The 23,254-nt window shown below is 38.3% G+C and overlaps 1 protein-coding gene across 2 annotated transcripts in view; it reads right to left on the reverse strand.

Moving 5' to 3' along the window:
- Positions 1-2,003: 2,003 nt before the first annotated feature.
- The window catches only part of Epha4 (EPH receptor A4), a 134,650-nt gene continuing 113,399 nt past the window's right edge, over positions 2,004-23,254 (reverse strand). Inside the window, exons 12-18 of one of the 2 annotated variants that reach the window (XM_020166169.2) lie at positions 20,801-20,862; positions 20,186-20,395; positions 18,009-18,158; positions 13,752-13,945; positions 10,280-10,435; positions 9,076-9,954; positions 2,004-4,763 (exon numbers count right to left, since the gene is read on the reverse strand). In XM_020166169.2, the coding sequence (XP_020021758.2) occupies positions 9,840-9,954; positions 10,280-10,435; positions 13,752-13,945; positions 18,009-18,158; positions 20,186-20,395; positions 20,801-20,862 (887 nt within the window). In that variant the 3' untranslated portion in view covers positions 2,004-4,763; positions 9,076-9,839. Of the gene's footprint in view, positions 4,764-9,075; positions 9,955-10,250; positions 10,436-13,751; positions 13,946-18,008; positions 18,159-20,185; positions 20,396-20,800; positions 20,863-23,254 lie in introns of both variants that reach the window. The other variant, XM_074071831.1, reaches the window with a different exon arrangement.

The following is a 23,254-nucleotide window of genomic DNA, read 5'->3' on the forward strand; positions in this document are numbered from 1 at the left end:
CACCTGGCCACAAAACAGGCCAGCAGTGTTAGGGAAGAATGCAATGACACACATACTGCTAACAATGGTATGTCACACTGTCACCAAGCTGGAACATACCTGAGACAGATTGTTTAATCAGATAGGATGGAGCAACTTGGTCGCATCATACAGCATGCCAAGGTGGTAAACAGACAGAGCATGTTGGAGTCCAGCTGCTTGTGTTTCAATTCTAGATTCAATCCTTCTTAGTAGGGTAGCTTTGGACTAGTTATTGAATTTCTCTACTCTTTAGTGTTAGTATCTATAAAATGGGGATAAAGGACTCTTTCTATATAGTTTTCGTAGTCTGTTTTGATAATTTAAATAAACAGAGTTAGTGCCATGTTTGGTATATAACCAAAAATGATAAAAGAAATCCAAGCCTGTGAGATCGAGCCCCAGGTCCATTCTTATGAAGCCTCTCTGAACAAGGACTTAAGGTCTTCCCCAGCTGCTAGAGGTCAAAGGGCTGGAGTGCTGCTGCTTTTCATATTCTAGTTATACTTATTTTTCTTGCCTGGGATTAGGGATTATTCTGAGATTCCTGTCCATCTCCCTCCTCCTAGGGATACTGAGCAGCTAAGACAATTTAAGCACTGAAATTCAGGCACTTTTGTGTATAAATGGAAGGTCTCTGGTATGCAGAAAGGAAAATGCAGTCCCTGAGAACCTCGGGAGAAGGCAAGTCTTACACCACATCTGTGCATTGCTCAGTTTCTCTGCAACTCTGGGAGATCACCATTGACCAGTGACCATGTGAAAAGGTCAAACTCAAAGCATGTAGATAACTCACTTCTATAGCAAACTTTCCCTGACCTCCTCTGGGTGCATTGCTCTTCTTTGTACTTGTGGTAGACTGGCTAGCTCTTCAAGGAAGTTTCAGCTTGTCATTCTGTACATACAGTAAGAGCACATTTCCCTGCTCTTAGCACTTGTGTTTGGCTCATGTGATTTGGTTATGCCAGTGAGGTGAGGGAGATAGCAAAAATCCCCTTAAGTTGGACCATAAGTTTTCACACAATTGTCCAGATTCTCTTCCCCTTACAGGATGACCCTTGATCACATACTGAACATAGCAGCATCACAAGAAGGAGGGGACTTGGGTCCACCAGTCACTGCTTGGAAAAGTTGCCAGGGAGACCATCTGGATCATCATGCTATGATGTGCACTAGAAATGAATGTTGTCTGTTAAGCCACTGAGAATATTGGATCAATTATTAGTGAGAAGTTAGCATTAATTTCTTCAAATAATAGAAAATCCTGTATTAGACTAGAGTGATAATACTCTAGTATTTTGACCAGTTCTACCAGCTGTTCCTTAAAAATATAAGGATAGCCTCTTTCTGCTCTCTGAAACCAGCTGCCCTAAGTGTTTTGGTTAATATACTGTAAAGTTGTGAGCCTGATTTTCAATGGACAGGGACTTTGCCAATTGATCATTTATTTAATTAAATAACATCATGAGAAGATCGTCCACCCATAAGGCTATAGTTTTTAATATTATTGTACCCTATACCAATATAGAATTTGAGGAAATTTATAAAATCTCCCATCAAAACATGTGTCTTGTAACATTTGTGCGGTTTTAGGGACTATCTTGGATCTCTTATGTACGTTCAAGGAGGCATGGATCCCAGGTTAAAACTCCTGGTAAAAAATTGGTAGTTGGTGTCTTGGGTCAGTAACTAAGATGTGAGAGAGGGTAGAGAATGGGGATGTTGGAGAAGTGTTGTATGATGAAAAGGCTTCTGAGAATAGCCATCATTTGTTTAGTTCTGGCTGATAGCAGACACTGTGTTAAACATTTTAGTATATTTAGTCTTTATAAAGACTCTTGGATTATAGTTACTGTCATACAAATAAGGAAATGGGGAGAGGGAATATAAGAGACTCGCCCTAGACTACATAATTAGTAAGCACTGGAACCTGAATTCCAACCAAGTCCATAGTCTTAATTACAATGGAATAGAGGAGCTCAAGGTCAGATTTTCAAATACATTGTTCTCAAGGGCAAGAATTATTAGTCAGCGCTTTTTTATACATCTTATGCATGCATCAAAGGACCACACTATACTCCATAAACATGCACATTTAAAATGATTAATAGAAATGTCAATGTTTTGGTCCTCTAAGTATTCTCAATTATAATTTAACAGTTGTACTTGAATAAAACAACCACCGATAATTAATTGATTTAGAAATTCTACACAAATTGCAAAAAATATAGAAAAGACACAACCAGATCCCAGATTTGTATACGGCAACTACTTTATTATTTTCAAATGCAAACTCTTTGCATTTAGTTTGCTATCTTACAATTTTACAAACTAGGTATAAAAGGCCATAAATAAATGACATAAGTTATGTGTACCTAAAGTTCATGAAGGGAAGAAAAACACCTTGACAAATTAAAACAAAGTAGAAAATCTATGTCTAACTCAAAAGATTGCTCAAATTTTGTAACGTGTATGAACCAAGCAATGTTCAGGTAATTTCTTTTTCAGTATGAACTAAATTATAATATGCCTTATACATTCTAATTTTAACCACAGTCCTTGCATATTCCAACATACGTGGAGTGATACAAAAAATAAATGCACTCTTCCGTGTGTATCAATGCTTGATGTTATTTCAACAATGTTAAATAAGTGAAAATATTGCTTCTAGAACTTTCCTTTACTGGTCAGAATTTAAGTGTCTTTTGACAAATACTGAGGCTATACGAGTGTATGGATTAACACACATATCCTTCACAGATGAATACAAGAAGTCTCAGAACACACACATCAGCAGTGTAGTGAGCACAACCTTTCTTTAATGTAACTTTTTATTTTTTAAATACACCAGAACATTTCATTTAGAAGATTGCTAAAATAACTTGGAGCCTGCAGACACATGGTGAAGCTACTTGATTTGGTGTAGGGAACAGCTTCATGCTGCTTATTAGAAGATCTGAGCACGATTTAGCATTAGAGCTCACTAGGCCAGTGCTCACTCATGGGCTAAACACAGACCCGGAAGTTGCTCTTAACTCTGGGATAGATGAAACCACTCAGAGATTCAACCTCATTTCTTTATACATATTTTTCAGGCATCAATGCATAGGCACATCCCTTAAAAAATATATTAAGGTCCCCAAAAAGGGGTGAATTAACTTTGTCATTCTGGCACAGTTGTGAGAATACATCACCACACACCCTGTCAGAATGCAATAAATATTTATTGATGATTTTTTTCCCACTTATTCAACAATATATGATCGGAATCTTTCCCCATTTTTCCCTGATTTGATGTTATAGCTTATAGAAATGGCCGCAGTTTCTGCAACCATAGCTTAGAATAAGCAAGGCAGCCACTCGAATTATGTAAAATGGCAGTATGTTGGCTGGAGTTTGGTATAGAATCATATCAATACTGAATCTTCACACACCAGAATTCAGATTCTCGAAGACTGGTACACTTTTGAGGGCAAGAGGAGTTAGCTGCATATTAATTACTATAGAACTTTCTATGTAATTGGGGAACTTGAAATTGCTTGTGGCCATTTCATCCCAACTACATTAACCTCAAGAGTCACTGGCATGTATTTTTTTCTGTGACACTGGGAGACAAAGTCTTAATCCAGACACATCATCTCAAAGCTGACACACATATCTACGTTCATCTCCAAAAGTATATGAATTGCATATATTTGTTTGCATTCAACAAGTCCATTTATGCAGGGAAACAAAGGCTACTTGTACTCCATTTGGGGTCATCAGACTGATTCCATCCCCTTCTCTCTCTCTCCATCAAGGAATTGGTGAGTCAGATGAGTCCAATCAGAATTTGTGATTTTGATGATGGGCAGTCACCTGAATGGATTTTTAGTCTAAATTTATTCTACCATCAAGGTGAAAACCACCTCTGTCCAAAATTGTAGAATTACTTCTTAAGGTAAGTGTGGCAGCTACAAAATATACTTCTAGATACAGGCTGTTTAGAATTTCCAGGTTGTCTTTCCAAGGAGATGGGCATGGTCTCCAGGCCCAGTATATCATATGGTTCTTTTATCTTGGAACTGGTAGAAAACTGGACTTTTCAGGTGTAGCATTCCACAACATTCACAGGCAGTTCTAAGCATGAGGTTATGCACGCATACACATACACATACGCACACATACACACGCACCCCTATGTACACACATCAAAAGAGATAGTCAGCTCATATTTAGTCTAGGAAAAAAATATATTTATATCACTGCAATGGTACACCCTGGGTAAAATGTTACTTCAGCAATGCATATCATAGGCAGCTCAGGAGAACTGGCTTTGTTCTGTGTGGTGGCACCTGACCTGGCGTCCATGGTAAAACCTGTAGCCTTTGGTCACTTGCTGTCAAACCAATGCAGCAGTGACATACAGGAATGAAATATGGAAATACATATAAATAAAACCACAAGGAGTTTGGGAGCAAGGGCTCTGCAGAGCTGGTGCCATGAGACAGTACATTCCTCAGTGCAAGTGGAGAACAGACGCTGAACCTCGATGCTTCTGTGTTCATTGGGGAAGGGGACTTGAGACTCATACACTTCTGTGCAGGTATAGATGTTGTTTCATCAGTGTCTTTGCTCAAGAACTGGCATAACAGAAATAGAAGAAATATACTTGGAAGGAACCGAGGAGGGTGTGTTCTGTTTTCTTCCAAGTGCTTTGTAATCAACAGGAAGAGCTGTGAGGCTGAGATAGCAGAATCTACTCCCTGTAGAGAAAAGAACAAGACTTTAGACAAAACAGTAACCAATACTACCAGTCAGCAGCTAACCACTATTGTGAGAAAGAATTCAAGTTCACAAAAGGTAGTATGGTTCAGTGGAAGTGGTTCAGGAGAGAGATCAGAAATTCTTACTTTCCTCCTTTGCAAAATAACAATTATAACAAAAATGACTATCAACAGCTAAATGACAGTAGCTGAGGTTGGTACTATGTGCATCCCGATTACATGGATGAGAAACTGAAGCATAGAGAGACTAAGGCACCTGCCCAAAGTTATTCACTCTAACTGCAACGCTGGAGTTCGATACTGCAAAGTTCAAGCCATGCTTGAACTACTACGTTGGATAGACTCTTTGAAATGAAATTCCTGACTTATTTCAGTTCATAATCCACCTAGTCATCAATAGTGATTGAAAAATTATAAACCAAGAAATAAAAAGCATTTGATGATTTCATTAAAAGGGAAACAACTTCAAACAAATGGGGGTGTCTAATTTAGATACAAGCCGTATGTACACAGAGGAGTGGGAACTCAGGTCCAGGTGTACAGTGATGCCAGTAATAGATATCTTTGGGACTCCTGCCTCTATAGGCACACCAAGAAGGATTTAGCCACATCCTAGGATTCTAAACACCAGTCTAGAATGAAACAGGTGGCACAAAGCAATGGAACCATCATCGCTCCCCATTGTCCTCTCATTCGCCAAATAACTCACACCAAAGGAAGTCATTTTCATTCTTTAATTTCTGACAATTGACCATCAAGTTTGCTTCTTGGACTGTATCTCCCTCTTTGTTCAGCAGTTGGTGGCCTCAAGGGCAAAGTAGGAATTAGGACCAAAACAGATGAGTGAATCTATTTTATCAAACCAATTATTTGCTTGCTTTGTGTATGTGTGTGTGTTGTGTATAGGAAGGAATAAAACTTAATTTCTTTGAGGCAAATGGCATATTTAAATTTGTAGGAAACACTTTAGTCTACTTGTGGAGCTAGAAATTAACTGGTCTCATAAGTTATTCTGAGAACTTTTTTTTTTAACAATTGAACATTGTAAATGTGGCTCAGGGGATAACTGCCAATATCTTGAAGAAGTCACTAGCTGAGGAAAAGAGGGGAAAGGGGGAAAAGGAAGATTTTATTTGATCAAGGCACACTGCATTTATACATGGAAACATTGCAATGAACCCTGTTAGTACGTACAACAAATTCGTGCTAATGAGAGCCATTTGTCAATACTAAGGCCGATCATAACTGTCTAAACTTATAGAGAAGGAAGGGAGAAAGGGAAGGAGGGAAGGAAGGGAGAGGAGAGAAAAGAAGGAAAAAAAGAAAAGGAAAGGAATGGATGTTTCTAGATTTTTCCTCTGTGGAAACCAGAAAACCCATCAAATGTAGTTTTTGAAACCTGAACGTGCAGGAATTTCATCAGCACAAGCATGTATTTCTGTGAAACACAAAGTCAATATGAACATGACCTTAAAACTCTGGAGTCTAACCTCTCTAAATGGATAGGCAAACTTTTTGATGAAGAGTTTCTTTTGCTACGAGAAATTCCATTCTTAGAGGAGGAAAAGGACAGACTGGTCTCACAATCCATTTGTCCATTTTGAGTTGCCAACTCCCTTCCTCACTTTTTAATATAAACCTCTATTATGGAAATACATTCACAATATTAAGTGGACATTTTGAGGATTTGGGGTTTATGTGAAAACGGATGTCCAAAGTGAGAAGCGTGGGAATGTAAAGGCTTATATCTCACTGATGCCAGAATAAGAGTTGAGAAAAATAAGCCTCTCTCCTGTGAATTCAGGAACTCCTTTATCTTGGGGGAAATTTCTTGAACAGAGACCAGAAAAAGCATGTGTTCAATGTGGGATCACAAGTTACTACAGAGAATTCATTGTGACTAAATAAACAAGTACAGCTCCATTGAGTTGGTCATGAAGACATGCAAATGCCTACCATCTAGTTCCTTTCGTTGCACTAGAGGCTTATGTGTGCCTTCTACTGTCTTTCCAATTATAAAATAATTTCATAAGCTTCAAGACTAAATGATACGTGTGAGTCCTGCCAGGAGCAACTCAATAGGGTTACCACTTTTTGTACAGATAGACACAACCCCAAAGTCTCATAAACCTGTTTAAAGTGAAGGAGCTTCATCTACATGGACCCCCCGGCCCCCCAAGTGCATGCAGTAAAGCATTGGGAATCACAAGTGAACAACAGATGAGTGACACTGCGACAAGGCAGGAGGAAGCATGCCTTTTCTTTTGTGGAGCTCACTGTGTTTTCTGTGAGAGCATTTCCTATACACTCACACCACCACCATGCTCAGGAAAGCTGTTATTACAAAGGTATCATTATCTCTCTAATTCCCAGGTGGAGGAACTGAGTTCTAAAGAAAAGTGGGGTGAATCTCCCAGTGTCAACATTTCGGTTGGCTTTAGAATCCATAGCTGTCTGGATGCCAGTCTGGCTCCACGCCCTGGGAAACACAGCTACACTCCTATTGTTCTAACATTTCTCTTCTAAGACTTCAGGGAGTCAGTGGCGGTAGTAAACACTTTTACTGCTGCTGGATATTAGTTTAGACACTTGGAAAGTCCTTTGTTCGCCTTTCCATTGGCTTGACTCTAACAAATGCAGGTATAAAAATTAAGGTTCACACGGTGACCTTATAGTGACATAAGATTATACATTATTTCATTTACAGAGATACCTGCTGAACAACAGAAACGTATTAAGATCTTTTAACATCAACACACTCTCTCTTTAGAAAAGTTATGCTTTGTGTATGTTCAGTGTTTAGAGATGCACTTCAAGTCCTAAGTTGGTGCCGAAAAGCAAGAAAAAGTTTTTCTTTGTTCTCTTTTTTCCTTGTGTTGAACCAGGGTCTTGCTATGTAGTCTAGGCTGGCCTTGAATTCTCAATCCTCTTGCCGTAGTCTCTCAAGTGCTGGGATTTATAGGTGAGGGCCACCATGCCCAGCAAAAATTTTAATTATTCAATGTATGTATGGTAACATTCTGTATTTAAAGGATAATTTCATAATGCTGCTTTATTGCAACTATACTGAAGATTAAAAACAAAATATTCCATAGCTTTGAGGAAAGAAATCATAATAAACCCAACTTACATTTGACCTAACCTACAGTTGACAACTTTTAACATGAATTCTAGAACTCCTAGCAAAAGTGATAATAAAACAAAAGTTTTCTAGTAGTTTTAAAAAACAAAGTTCACATTCTTTCTGCACAGAAAAGCTTTTACAACTAATGTTGTAAAAAAAGGTTTTTACTAAACTGTCAGGATTTGACAGCATCAAATTTAACATTTCTTACTCTCTAAGAAAATAGCTTTCAGGATAACACTGAAGTCATTAAAATCAGCTAAGCTCTTGTTTAAAAGTGATAAAAATGGAATAGTTAAAAGAGTTAAAAATTCCCCAGTCCAATGTGAGGTCCCTCGCTTCTAGGAATAAGCAAAGCCATTTTATACACCTGTTTTGAGAAGAAAATTCTAGGATTTAAGACAGAGGGATTGAAAGCTGCTAATGGACTTAAGTGCATTTTTTTGTAGGTCACTTTCTGAGGATCTACAAAATAAGGAAGTCGAGGTAAGTTCCAAATCTCACCATTGACACCCATTTACCATTGGTAAATCCTCCCTGGCTGGTCTTGTCTGATACGAGGATTATGGGAGGAGGACAGATAAAATGACTAATGGAAAAGACTTCATGGTAGTTCTCAATTAAAGCAAACACTCCAAAAGATGGGGCAAGTGATCTAACAGTTAGAGACAAAGGCTCTGAGATTCTACCTAGTACCCAAAAATACTCAATAAATACACATGTCATGAATGAATGGCACCAAAGACAAAGAAATCCTTTGTGAGGGAGAGTACAGCCAATGGGTCTAGGACCAATCCTTCTGAACCTGACTCATCTAGTATAATTTTTCTTCCTCCTGGAAGAAGAGCGGGGTAGCCAAACTATTTTTGGTCTCTACTTCTACTGTCAAGAAGGAATTGAAATTCTGAACACTTGATAAACATGAAAGAATATTTGCTACTCAAGGGGGTGAACTCAACTATGACATATTGTAAGAACTTTTATAAATGTCATAATGTACTCCTCCAGTACAATAATATGATAATAAATAAAAAAGGATATAGAATAACGATAAAAAATTTGCTGTTCAGTGTTTCAAATGAGATCAACTTCACACACACACAATGTATGTATCTATATTTATATTTTCTATTGGAGAAAGAATCATTGCAGGTGCTTTCAACTTACCTTGTAGATTTGGGGTTGCTCCTTTAAAGTATGAAATTTTCCTAATCAAGATTGTCACAGCCCATTATCCATAAGGTAGTTCTGATAAGTTTGTAGGGTCCCAAAATAAGACTTTATATGGCACAGCCTCAGGCCCAAAGAAACAGACCTCATTTTTCCAGTTAGGGATTACAGGACTTGGGTTTTTGCATTTGTTAATCCACTTTCTTTTTCGTTCTAGCTCCCATATCATAAGAATCCACCAGGTGACCTGGCCACTGAAGAGGCAGTGCAGATGGGCCACATGGTTTTCGCATGGGTTTTATTCCATGATATGAACCAGGCCCTCACTGCTACAACTGAGTCCTTCAAAAATGTTCGTGGGCAAGGCCCTCATTCCAGTGAAGAGCGATGACTGTAATGTATGCCACAAACAAAGTACTGAGGTTGTAATTCCAAATGGAGAGAGGGTCAAGGATGACTCAGAGAAGCTCAGTGTCTGGCAGCAAATACAGCATCAAAACTTGGAGGCAGAGTTCTATTTATATAGGTACATGTATTTTACACACTGCTGATGGACAGAAGTACTTGTGGGAAACAATTGTTCCAGGTCTAATTCCAACGACCCCACAGTTTCAGCGATCTGTACGTCAAGCAACACTGCAGATATTTTTTTCCTTTAATTTCAGAGGGCGAAGACGAAGTAAAAAAAGTGCAGTTCTTCAATTAAAGTGCATGAATGAGGTAAACTAATTTCAAGAGTTTTGAGTTCATTAGGTACTGGCTCAGACAGGGACCATCCTGCCATGTATCTGTTGCATTTGGGTTCGCATTGCCTGGACGCTGCTCAAAATCTTATTCTGGTGTGTGATGGCTGTGATGCCAATTCTTGCCAGGTCACTGAACAAAGGAGGGCAGAAAGAGCAAAGAAAAAGTCACGGGGGCTGAAAATCTTTTTCCAAGCTTCATGCACACACACACATTTGAATCAGCCACAATTGATACAGCACAACAAGGCAGGTGTATTAATATGTTTAATTAAGCAATTTAATGCAACAATGTAGGTATTCTATAGAGCTGTATAAAATTATACTCAATCAAGATGAGAGGCATTCCAGTTTTCTTTTCTTTTTAATAAGCAAGATGATTATGCAGCTCAAAGCAAAAAAGCAAAATACTATTAAATCTAGATTTACCCTTTTGTGTTACATCGCTGGGTACTTACTCCTGGTTCATGTGCACCACAGCTTCTAGCGTGGTGTAACCAGCAGCTGTGAAGTTATCCTTATACCGGTCCATTTTAATGGCCTGGAGCCAATCGCCCACTGATACTACAGCAGAGAACTCAGGGGAGCTTGGATCCAACAAGGCAGTGCTAGGTCTGGAAGTAGAACAAGAAAGAGTAAACAGACAGCATCTATTGGTGGCACTAGAAGTCTCAGAAGTTGGATATCCACGATAGGCAACTGAAACTTAAAAACAAGGGTTTTGAATGGAATAAAACCATGTGATTTTTCTCTGTTTTTGCCCTTAAATTTAAGAAAGCTGCTAGAGTATGTATCATTCACTCTTATTTATTCTTAATTCCACTTCCTGCCCTTGTTTTATGTGGCCCTCTTTTAACGTTCATAGCAGGTCTTTTAACATCCTAACTTGGGGTAAAGACTGGGGGAGCCGTTGTAGCTGAAACCTTTTCAATTTTTGCAGAAAAGAGTCTAATTCCTAAATATTACACATGTTAGTTCGGCAACTATGGAAACCTTAGTGAAGTACGAGTAAGGAAAATTGTGAGCGTGCAAGCCACCAGACCGATGGAAGTAAAGAAAACAGCAAGAGTTCAAGTCCAGCCGGCTTCCAGCTAGGTCCAGCAGTCCCAGTGCATTCAAACTTGGGACGGCGGGGAGTTAATCCCCTCCTTAATGGACCCATGCCTGACCAGCACGTGTGCCAAGACTGGGGAAAGAACAGGCAATTCGATCACTGTTTTGGATTGTGGAATGTACTTCTCGTATTCCTTTGCTGAGTCTCCTGAATAACGATTTCAACAAATTCAAAGCGCTTCTTATTAACTTATTTATTAGTTTATTCATTACTCAAGCCAGGTATTTTATATTTGTTCACTGTCAAGAATGATGACAGGCAGAAATTCTGCCATTCATGATACTGATACACCATAAATTAACTATTTATGAAAGTATTAAGAGAGTTATAGTCATCTTCAAATTACTTAATAACCATAGGGTAGATTTTTCAGAAGGATTTTATACCATCTTTATTATAATCACCTGTACAGCAATATTGTTATTTGTTGAGCTGTATTTTCTGGAACTTCTATTTGATCTAACATTTTGACCTTATTTTCATCCCGAGACTATGTTTGAGTATAAACATTTAAACTGGAGTTATCAGTACTACTGAATTTTCAACCAAAAAAAATTCTTTTCTAATGAAAAAAATGTCAACATAATGTCTTCATTCATTTTCTACATAGCAGAATTAATCATATTTCATTAAAAGTTTTTGATTTTTACTTAAATTATTTTGATTTGCATTACTCCCTTTTTCCATATTTTAACAAAAACCTGTTTCATCAATCAAGTTTTGTCTAAATAATAGCTTGTTTGTGTCCTTTCTTTTGTGTCTTTTCTTTCAACTAAGTCTAATTGTCTGAGTAAAATTCTACAGATAGTTACAGCAAAAAAAAAAAAAATCAAGATTTAATTCTTCCAATTTTGAGTTAAACACAATTATTACCACATAGAATTTTAGATGTTTGAGTGTTGGATGCATAGCAGCAGTATTTGTTATTAAACAAAGACTTGTAGTTTGCATTTATTTCTAACTTCAAGCCAAGTGGAACAACAAAGCAAAGTGTAGACTCTAAGTGCCTGACAAGGTCAAAATGACCTTTGGATGAAAATGACTTCATTCATTGTCAATTAACTCCAAGGGTTATTTTCCAGCTTGTTCTGGAAGTCTTTGTTCTCTTTGTAGAATGCCATGACATTTGCTTAATTTTGTGTTAAATCACATATCATGTTATATTAATCCTATTATCAGCAATAGTAGTAAGCATTACAGATATTTAAGTGAGAAGAACTCAGAATAGAGGAAAATATATCCAATGACTCAATTTGCTTTGTCTGTGGTTTGGTGCAAAGCATACATTATGTGGTATTTGTGGCTGAATAGTTTATGCTAGTCACCTAAATACCAAGAGAAGGACCAATACCAGAGAAGTAACTACTTAGGACCGTCAGACAGAATGCAAGGACTCTGGAGTTGAAGCTCTAAAAGGTGGAGGAGATTGACCTTGGTGTTGATGAAGCTGACTGGACTTAGAAAGGAGGCCTTATAGCCATCCATTTCACCTTTTTTTAGAAAGTGGGAGCAAAAAATAGCCCAGAAATGGTAGAGGATTTCTTTCTTCAGTTCACACAGTTAGCATGCATGTGGCCCTGGCAGAGGTAACATGGGAATTCACCCCTTCTCAATGTTACTTCAAAAAAGATTGATAATTATGTCTTCTATCTAATGGCCTATGATAGGGATCTGAAAGCATGGAGGAGGACAGAGGGCTTCTCCACCATCTACCTCAAATTCTCTTTTTCATGAACCGTCCCATGCAGGGCCTCTAGGCTAAGTTTTCAGGAAAATGATTGAAGAGCACCTTTTGCAAAGGCTGAAAGGATTGGACACAGTGGGAGGGAGGAGGGGAAAATGTCCTATTTTTAACTCAGGATCAGGAAGAAAAGACGTCTTTGAGAAGCTCAGATCTGGAGGTGAGTAGGTGTCCACAGACCTAGTCACCTGGTCTTATTGTTCTTGACTTCTTAAATAATACAACTAATAATACCCTTTCAGATGGGACTGGTTTTTGGTGCCCTGAATCTGATAGCAGTAAAACTCATTCCTCATGGTAAAGTTCCTACTCCTAGAGAGTTATGGCAGCAGCATGGTTTCCTTATGTTCTTCATAGACTAATATGCTTCTTTTTTTTTTTCTTTTTTTGGCAGTACCAGGGATTGAATCCAGGGCCTCTACTACTTAAGCACACCTTCAGCTTTTCATTTTATTTTTGAGATATGGTCTCTCTAACTTTGTCCACGGTGGCTTTGAACTCACAATCCTCCTGCCTCCACCTTTGGAGTAGTTGGGATTACAGTCACGTACCACCACACCAGGCTTTCATTTTGTTTGTTAAATTCCTTCTCAAACATGCATGTGCAGGCTTTGTAACTTGATCAGTTTCTCCCTTGGTTCTGCATCCTATTCTAAAGACCCAGGAAGGGAAAAACAGAAGAACCATTTTGAGCTATAATTAACTCTTGACACATCCACTCACAATGGTAGTGTCCTGTACTTCTTTCTGTTTCAATGTTCCTTGCCCTTTTCAAAATATAGCAGTGACTAACCTGAATGTCTCCTAAGAGGATTTCACCCCTCTTTCTCAGGGCCAGCATCATAAACTAAACTTCAGTTATTTCTTTGTTTGGTTTTAATTCTTACCACAATTTGAGGCCAGGCAAAATGAATACAGCTACTTTAAATACTGCACTAATCAAGACAGAAGCTAGGTTGCAAAGAGCTATGAAGTGACTTCTGACTATGAAAAGGCAGGAGTCAAAATGAGTCACACTGGCCTGCCACCTCTGGATGTATTCCTCCAAATATCACTAGTAAGTAAGCATGCAAACCTGGAACTTTCTGTCCCTGTCCTCTTCAAGCTGTTGGGATTGCGGATGAGTTTGTCCAGCATGTTGACAATCTGCCCAAATTTTGGCCTGTCACTTCTCTCCTTCTGCCAGCAGTCCAGCATCAGCTGGTGGAGTGCAATGGGGCAGTCCATTGGTGGGGGGAGCCGATAACCTTCCTCGATGGCTTTAATCACCTACGGCAGACAACAGGATGGTATGTTAAGTTGTCAAGCAAGGTTCACCCTTCACAATGGCGTGTTCTAACAAGCTTGGGCATGGGCACAGCTACAACTCCTTCACAGAAACCAAAGCTAGACTCAAGCATTGGTGGCAACATGAAAGGAAAGCAAGCAATCACTGAGGGGGTCACAAATGGCAAGCAATACCAATCTGACACTCTATAGTGAAGATGTATTGATATTCCAAAGTGCTCAGAATCCAATTAGATCAGAACCATGGTGTCAGAGCTTTGATGATGGTCCTCAGAGACTACATGGACCTGCCCTCAACCGTCTCTACCCTGCTACTCAGCACTGACATACCCACTCCAGCAACAGAGTTGCTGCCACAGTTCTCCCTGAGGAAGCAATCCGAAAATGTAACTCTTTTGGCATCATTTCAGCCCTGTGTTCTCTTGCTCACACAGCTAATGGGTCAAAAACAGTGCCTACCTCCAGATGCCCAGCCAGTTTTCCTTTTGGAGACTATACCCTGAGGTGTCAATTTGGTATCTATAATGGTCTCAGGTGGCTATTGACTGACTCTGCTAAAGGTATTAGTAAGTGAATTTTAAAAAGGAGGATTAGGAAAAAAAGATGGCTTCTTTTGGGGGCACTTAACACTTACTTTTATTAATTAATTAATTTTTTATTTTATTTTATTAGTTACATTGGGTTTTGAATTCAGGATTTCACTCTTACTAAGCAGGCATTCTAATACCTCAACCACACTCCCAGTCATTTTTTGCTTTTTTACTTATTCTTTGAATAAGATCCCTTGTTTTTTGCCTGAGCTGGCCTGGATGTGATCTCTTTTTTATGCCTCCCCTGTGGGTGGAATGACAGGCATCTGCCACCACACCCAGCTTATTGGTTGCTAATTTTTAGCTTGGGCTGGCTTTGATCTTCCTGATCTCCACCTCCTGAGTAGCTGGGATTACAGATATGAGTCATCATGCTAGACCAGGGGCATTTACATTCTAAAGAGGACCCTTTTACTGCTAAGGAAGGGTATTGCAATGGTAGGTGACAATTGTCATAATGCCCAAGACTATCCACAGTGAGTTCGGCTCTCCTTGTCTCAAAAGAAGCAAATCATTTAACACTCTGCTAATTTTGACTTTTCTAATGTGTCTTCACAGGAATTACATTGTTTTGTTATTGGCTTTTCTCTAAGTTTCCTCTGCTTTCAGGGATAAATCCAGTAAAGTAACAGGGTATGGCTTGTGCCAGACATACAGAGGGGATACGGCATAGTTAATTGCCTACTGATAAGCTTTGTTTAGGAGCATCCTCTGAGATTCTGAAAACATTTGTTTGTTTGAGGTTTTTAAAAGTTTTATTTGTTTTAAATCAGTCATTTGTGTTTTTGTTTTTTCATACCAAAATGCTGCTAGAGAAACAAACAGTGGTGCAGCTATGTCTGAAACCATATTGTGTTCACCTGTAGTAGTCTATTGACTGCCCAGAAATTGGTCTTCAGCAGAAAAGAGTCAATTGAATCAGATCTAGGGCGTATGTACCACTTTGACTGTTGTCTTTTGAACTAACATACTGCTTCAGTTTAATCACCATCTTTTTGATTTATTAACCCTAGGATGCTATTTTTCCCATGTATTTTACCAAAATCTTGTTGTATATCATCTACTTCCCTTTCTCAGGCAGACTTCTCTATGCCACCCATATAACTTTATCCTACTGATTTTTGACAATTGCACCAGATCAATTTGATTCTCTGGCTTTCTTTTATCTTTCCAGGTTATGGTATTGAGTCTAGAGTTGAGGAAAACATTTTAAATTGAGTTGATGAGAACACAAGCAACACTGGGCTGATGGAAGAGGAACTCCATATGTTATAACCCCTCAGACAGATTAATACCCTTTCATATGCTCCCTCTCCACAGCAAGCTTCTAAAATAGCTTATATGGGTTAACAAAGCCTATTTTCTCAGTTTACTGCTGAATCCTCCTGAGGGGTGGGGTTAAAACAAAAAAAAATTGCTAAGTTTGACATATTTTTAGCAGTTACTTTTGGTCCTTTTTCCATATGCCAAATGAATTCTGCTCCAGAATTGTACTCCTCCTACTAATTCTATTCCTATTAAGTTATGTTCTACGCAGAGTCTGTCACGCAACGATATGTCAGTATTATTTGTGGGAAAGCAATAGCTTCATAGAGGAGATGAACCAATTCAGGTGATAATTACATGGAAATGTCACAAGAAAAACAATGTACAGCTACCTTAAACAAAAAAAATCACTATTTTTTTTTTACAAAACCGGAGAATGGGAGGGCAGAACAGGTCTTGTCTTGGGGTTGGTACCAGTTGGGGGGGAGGATGTGGGGAAAGGGTGTACAAGGGTGAATATGGTGGAAATACTGTGAACACATAAATGTACACGGAAAAGCGAGCCCTGTTGAAACGATTTTAGGAATGAGGAAAGGCAAATAAAGGAGAATGATGGAGGGGATGAATTCAAATATGATATGTTTTAAGAACTCTTGTAAATGTTACAACACACCCACAACACAACAATAAAACAACAACAAAAAAAGAAATGGCTTCAGATGCTTTTCATGGATAAAGTCAGAAAAATGAAAATATAAGATAAACTATTTTCTTAATGCAATATAGAAGCTATCAAAATTACAGGTATGAGAGTATTTAGGGCAGATAAATTGATATCTTTAGGTTATCTGCTCTTATGAACATTTGGCTATGACTCTCAAATGAAATAAAGGGAAGCTTAAGTGCTAAATCAGAAATAACAAGCACTACTTGCTCAGTTAGGTTGTTTGTCTTTTTCCCACTGAACTCAAATGTTGCTAATAGAAACTAAGTGAAGGAATCTACTTGGTATAATCTCATCCACCAATAGATTACACACTAGTCACCTCTATGGTCTTTTCCCAGATTATAATTATCACGCAAGCTGTTCCCTTTCTTGCCATCAACTATCTTCTTTTATAAATTACAGACAATACAATGTCAATACTTCCATTCCCTTTAACCTGGCTAGTCATAGTAGGGAATTCTTTTTGCCCCACTAGACGTGGAGTGCATTATGTTCTCTGCTGCTCTGCATTCTTTTATCGATAGGCAACCTGCATTCTATGTAAGTGCACCTGGTTCTTTGTTTAATTGTTAAGGCTTTGAAACTTTCAGTTGTTTCAGAAGGACAAGGCAGATGGTCAGGAAAACTTCAGATCTGAAACAAGTTGTAAAAAGAAGACTTTCTAAAATACAGTTTTAATTGGTTAACTGTAAACACTTTGACAATGTTCAACCCCATACATAAAAAACTAGTAAAGTTCAAAGGTATAGGTGGCCTTTTTATTTTTATCAGATTTCTAATCCTTTTAAAACTAATTAAAACTTTCCAGAATTACCTAAAATGTGTTCGAAGAAGACCCCCCAATCTAGGGCTTTTTGTTTTGTTTTGTTTTGTTTTATCCTCCCTCACTGGAGATGTTTGTAATTAAATTCTATTAGTCTGGAATCTTATTAGTGTCATTATTGAAAGCTTTTCTGAAATTGCAGGCACCATAGATACTCCCTTACCAACTAGTCCAGATGGTACATTTAAAGGGATGTGCATAATTTACAAAGGGTCATTTAGTGAAGCTTTATTTTAGAGTCCTCACGGGGCAAGCTCTAATTACAACTATGCCAGCTTTAAAATATTCACTAGCTTTCTTTCAATAACCTTTCATGTCAGTTTTATCACATGAAATTTGTTTCTCATGATCTTCGATTTTCAGGATGTTTTTGAAAGTTTAACAAGTAAAACTACTACTGCACATTGTTTATACATCAATCAATGGATCTACTTATCTTCCATCCTGTACCATGGAAGCCCCTTACCTTTGGCCTTAAAATTGAATGTCATTGTCGGTCGTAATGCGGAGCTAGATTCCTAAATATACTTGCATTAAGAACCGAGTTTGATGTGCCCTTTGAAACCCAATTCTTAATCCATCCATCAGCAGTGCAGAATCTCAATGTAAAACCATGCATTTCAGAGCACAGAGACTTACATCTTGATTAGACATGTCCCAATAGGGTCTCTCTCCATACGACATCACTTCCCACATAACAATTCCGTAGCTCCATACATCACTTGCTGATGTGAATTTACGATAGGCAATTGCTTCTGGCGCAGTCCACCGGATAGGAATCTTGCCACCCTGTGGACATTTGAGCCACAGGTTACCCCCGAGTACATCACTGATGTGCCATTTGTTCCTAAATGTACTTGCCACTCGCCAGGCAAGACAGCAGCATTCCTGAGATAGCTCTCAGAACACTGATATGAGACTTGCTTATTTAAACTAAAGTCTTCCAGGTTGAGATGGTTTCTCATTGGTTTCTGTAGTCACAGGGAAGTGAACAAATAATGTTGAATTATTTTTTTAAAAGTCTACCTATTATCTGAGTTCTGCTGAAGGCAGTCTTAGAGAAGAGAGGTAATCGCAGGTTTTACAAACTGCATGTTATTCAGGGTATATCAAAAGATATGTAGCTGACATTTATTTTGACTTCTTACTGTATTCACTCACCCAGCAGCATAAAGGGAATACTTAATATGGCTTCAGAAATAATGAATAAAGTAAGCTAAGTATGAAAAGCTCTATGTATCAATTGTCCTCGTCTTATATAGCACGAGTAACATGCTCAATATATCTTAAAGATAATATGGTAAAAAAGCCTTAGGGGAAGCCAAACAATGCCAGATGGTAGATCTATCATTGACTTTAATGGAGAAAGGGCAGATTTCAGTTATTTGTAAATTTTTTTCAAAAAATACGGTAAATTAACAAAATATTACTCAGAAAAAGTTTTTTTTTTTTAAACCCTCATTTGATTATCCCTATGTACAGGTTTTTTTAATTGAGTTTCAAATTTCCTAGGGTTCCATCTGAGGAAAGTAATTTAACTTAAATTCAGACCTATGGGTTGTTCAAGCAGATATTATTGGAAGGTCTTCTGGTTTTATTGGAGCTAAACAGGACGATAAATTGTCTCGGGAGCTGCTTTGATAGACTGCATTCTACTCTGCAAACCTGGTGTGCTATGTTCATGTGCCTTATTTACAGAAGGATGCTTGTGATACCCCTGCTGTCCTTACATATTTGAGTAAGGGTTTATCTATGTAAATGTGTCATACTAGAAGCCTCTTTGAACTTTCTTCTTTTCAACCAATTAATACAGTAATTAATACAGTAAAAGGTATTCTTTTCTAAATGAATGGGCTTAGGATTCAAGAGAGGAGATATGAAGATATGTATGAATCAAAACTAGAGCCAAAGAAACTAAATACTACTCCCCAAAACCACAACCAAATAATCACTTAAACAAAAAAAACTCAATGATGCTTGGGGTTGCAGACAAAATGGTGAGTGCTAAAGATGAAAATGCCTGCTAACTGCTTCATGTTGATTTTAACAGTGCCAGCCTTAGGAGTTGATAACTGTTTGATGATACTGTGTTTGTTCCATTAGTATTTTATATTCAGACTGTCAGGCTAAGATAGTGTAGACATTAACTGCACAGTGAATACTCTTAACTGTACCCTAATTCCTGCTTATCTACCAGTAGTAAAATGAAGCCCATTCGATAATAAAAATCCTTACATGGTGTAAATGTTTTATAAATCCTGTATACACATTCTCAGATTCAGTAGCCAACTAGCTAGAAACATTGCTTTGTCTAGTTCAGAGTAATGATTTCTTTTTTCCCTAATGAATAGAAAAAGGCTAAACAGAAAACACCAAATAGAAAGGGGAATAAAGAAACAAGGAAATTACGTAAGCAAGCAAGTTTCAGTATAAAAATGTATACAGCAAGTGATGACATGGTATCTCCTGATTTTATTAATAATCATCCATTGAGTTAATTACCCTAAATAGTTAGTTGCTTCCCATTTAGTTCATTTTAAAAGATACACTCTCTGCTCATGAGCACTTTCCCTAAGAAAATTTAAAAGGGAAGAGAATCCATTTTGTTCTTAAATCCATTTGTGGCTCTGTAAAATGGTCATTCATTTAGAGTCTGCCTCAGAAACCCCTCTAATTTTGGAAACATGGTTTAAAAATGGATGCAAGAATATGAAAAATATCAAAAAAAAAAAAATCAGAAGGACCTAAACATGAAGGTAAGAAGAGAGAGCCAGTTTCACCACAATGGAAGCCCAGAGGTGGCAAACTGTCCTTACCCTAGTTGTATAAGCTGCTTCTGGGTCATCCTCGAGCACTCGGGACATGCCAAAATCAGACACTTTGCAGACCAAGTTACTGTTTACCAGGATGTTCCGTGCAGCCAGGTCACGATGCACATAGCTCATGTCAGATAAATACTTCATCCCAGACCCAATGCCACGAAGCATGCCCACCAGCTGAATGACTGTAAATCTGCCATCATTCTTCTGCACAGGAAGGCAGTGGGAGGACAATCCCATTAGCATCAGGCCAAATTAATTATCACAAAGCATTTATTACTGAGCTCTTTTTTGATATCTGTATCAAGTATGCAATGAAACACAACATGATTTCCGGGCCTTTCTGAGCAAAGTCACTAATTCACTAGTACAGTGTACCCCAGGAGCCAGGTTTGTGTGATAAATGGAAATTGTCCAACTATAATGAATCTATGGCCCACGAAACAAGAATAAATCAAATACTACCCTCATCACCCATGGATTATTTAACAGCCTTATAATGATATCATTGTCTTCTTCCTTCGCCCCATTTAAAGTCTGTGAATACAACCAAACATAATGGATACAAAGAGTCAGAAACATTTGGGGGTTTATCACAAAGTAGACACGTACCCTGAGGAATGCATCCAAGGAACCATTCTCCATGTACTCTGTTATGATCATTACTGGTTTACCTAGAGTTTTCAGAAAGAAAAACAAAAACCCTTGATGAGTTCTGGAGTTAATGAGATCAAAATGGGCTGTGCACAATTTTACTGCCAAGACACCTGTCTTGTGCGATCTAATTTAATTAAAACAAGCCAAGCTTATGCCTCAGCTGTGGGAAGCTAGGAATGAAATATTAAAAGGACGAGTAGGTTTAAATTCCATCTGGAAGGTTAACCCCTTGGATGGCTTGTTGACAAGGTCTTTCACTAAAGTGGCCCTTGGTACCAAGGGAGCACATGAAAGGAAAATTGCTCTCTTAAGCAAAAGGGGAAACCAGTAAATGGACAGGCCTGTTTAAATGTGAAAAAAAATCTTCAGGGTAATTCATTTATTTTGTCCTCAGAAGAGCCACTTGTGTGATGCTAAGGAAGTCAATGAACAGAGAAACCTTTTTCTTTACGTGGGGAAACTCAAGTTTCAGGAGGCAGTGGTTCTGTTGGATACTTACTGCATTATTCTGACAGGTCTTAAAACCCAAGCTATCCCAACATAAGCTTCTTTCTCACGTCTTACTTTGGTAAAGGGCTATATTTTTTCTCTTTTTATAAATAAACATGTTCTATTTGCTCCTACTTACTTTAATAAGCTACCTACTTTAATAAGCAAACTCCCAAACCATCAGAGAAGACATTCAATAAGCTATTCCGAGACAGGAATTTGAACTCAGCACTAGAACAATCTTGCTCCCCTCCCGCTATTTTAGCAATGAGCTAAGAATGATTTTAAGATCTATGGGGGTGGGTAAGCAACTCTTTCATTTCACTTTAGCTCTCATTCTGAGGACCTGAGAAAATAACAAGGTTATCACTGGCGATGAATGGATAGTCTGAAATTACTCTTTCTAAGGGATACTGTTAGGGGTGCAGGGTAGTAATCCTCCAGTTTTTACTAAGAGAAACAAGAGTGAAGGATCCATAAAAGATTCCTTTGGATGGAAATAAAATGCAAGTTTGATTCATCAAAAAAATTCATACTTTATTGCTGTATTTGTTGACTGGACTTAACCAGTCAGTCAGAGAAAATGCGCTGGGATGTTTCCTTACTAAAAAGGCTCCATACTTACTCTAAATTAATGCGTTTCCCACCCAGAGTGCTGCTAGCAATTTCCAGAGTGGAGAAAGGGTAAATGTCTTCACTATGGAGGCCAAAATTTTGAGGAGTTTTTAATTTCAATGAAGTCAATTTGTTGATTGTGTTTTTTGGTATCAAATCTTCTTAGAGGCAACTATTTTTTGAATTAAAAGACAATCCTATGGAGAGTGAGTGAAAAAGGAAAGCTGGCAGAAAAAGTAAGGATCATGATACAGATCAAAGGATGGATAAAACCTCCTCAGTCTTCCCCTTTGCTGGAGGGAGCAATCAAGGCACCGCTTCCCACCCTCTATCAGTGGAAGAAGGAAGTTCTTATTCTCACATGCATTTACCCACCAATAGTCTTCGGACAGAACAAATGCATCTAATTGAATTTTAATTAATTTGCCTCAATCAAAAACTACTTTGTCAGCTAATGAAGAAAAGGCAACTTTCTTGCCCAAACATTAACACCTACTTCCATTTCACCAGATTCCTCTGAAGCTTTGGAGAAGACAGTAGAAGACCCAAAAGAGGGGAAGGAGTGGGGAGAATTTATGACCCTCCTGTCAATTTAGAAAGTGACTCGGGTAAGCTGGTAATGAATTCACACTCTTCCATTTTGCCCTTTCACCCTTCACACTTCCCCAGTCCTACTCTTGAACCATCCTCACAATTTTTCTACATTCCTTCTGCTGTTTGTGAACAGTATCCATTTGTCAGAATCTTTGCAATGTTGATAAGAGAAATAAAGACGAGTATCTCCATCAGCAGAAGGGCTTAGAAAAGGGCCAGGCTGGTCTAGGGGGTGGAAGGCAGCTCTTTTCCTGCAACAGGCAGGGATGCAGGGGGGAGGGGAAAGGGGGGGAGGGGAAAGGAGGGCAGGGGAGCTGGTACTGCTTCATGGGTGGAAATTTTAAATCATTTTAATTCAGTGACAACTGCATTATGCAAATGCATCCAGTCGTTTATAACAGTTACAGCTGTAATAGCTACGGGTTTTAGAGGCGCACTAGATTTTAACACAAAGATTCCCTGTTTCTTCTCTTTTCTGCAGAGGTGCTATGAAAATCACTGTCTGCGGCAGGAAAAACACCCTGAGCTGAACAGAGCCCTCTTTTTAGAAAATGGACCTGCAGAAGTATTTAAAGGGAATGTTATCTTTTAATTAAAGTAGTGAGGGGTTCTAGGCAGCCCCGAAGGCCACAGACAACAGAAAAATATCCTGTCTGTAAAAATAATCTTAAAAAGCAAATAGAGCTATTCTATGTTAATTATAGCCTTCAC

This window comes from Castor canadensis, chromosome 4 (assembly GCF_047511655.1).
Source record: "Castor canadensis chromosome 4, mCasCan1.hap1v2, whole genome shotgun sequence".
Lineage (NCBI taxonomy): Eukaryota > Metazoa > Chordata > Mammalia > Rodentia > Castoridae > Castor > Castor canadensis.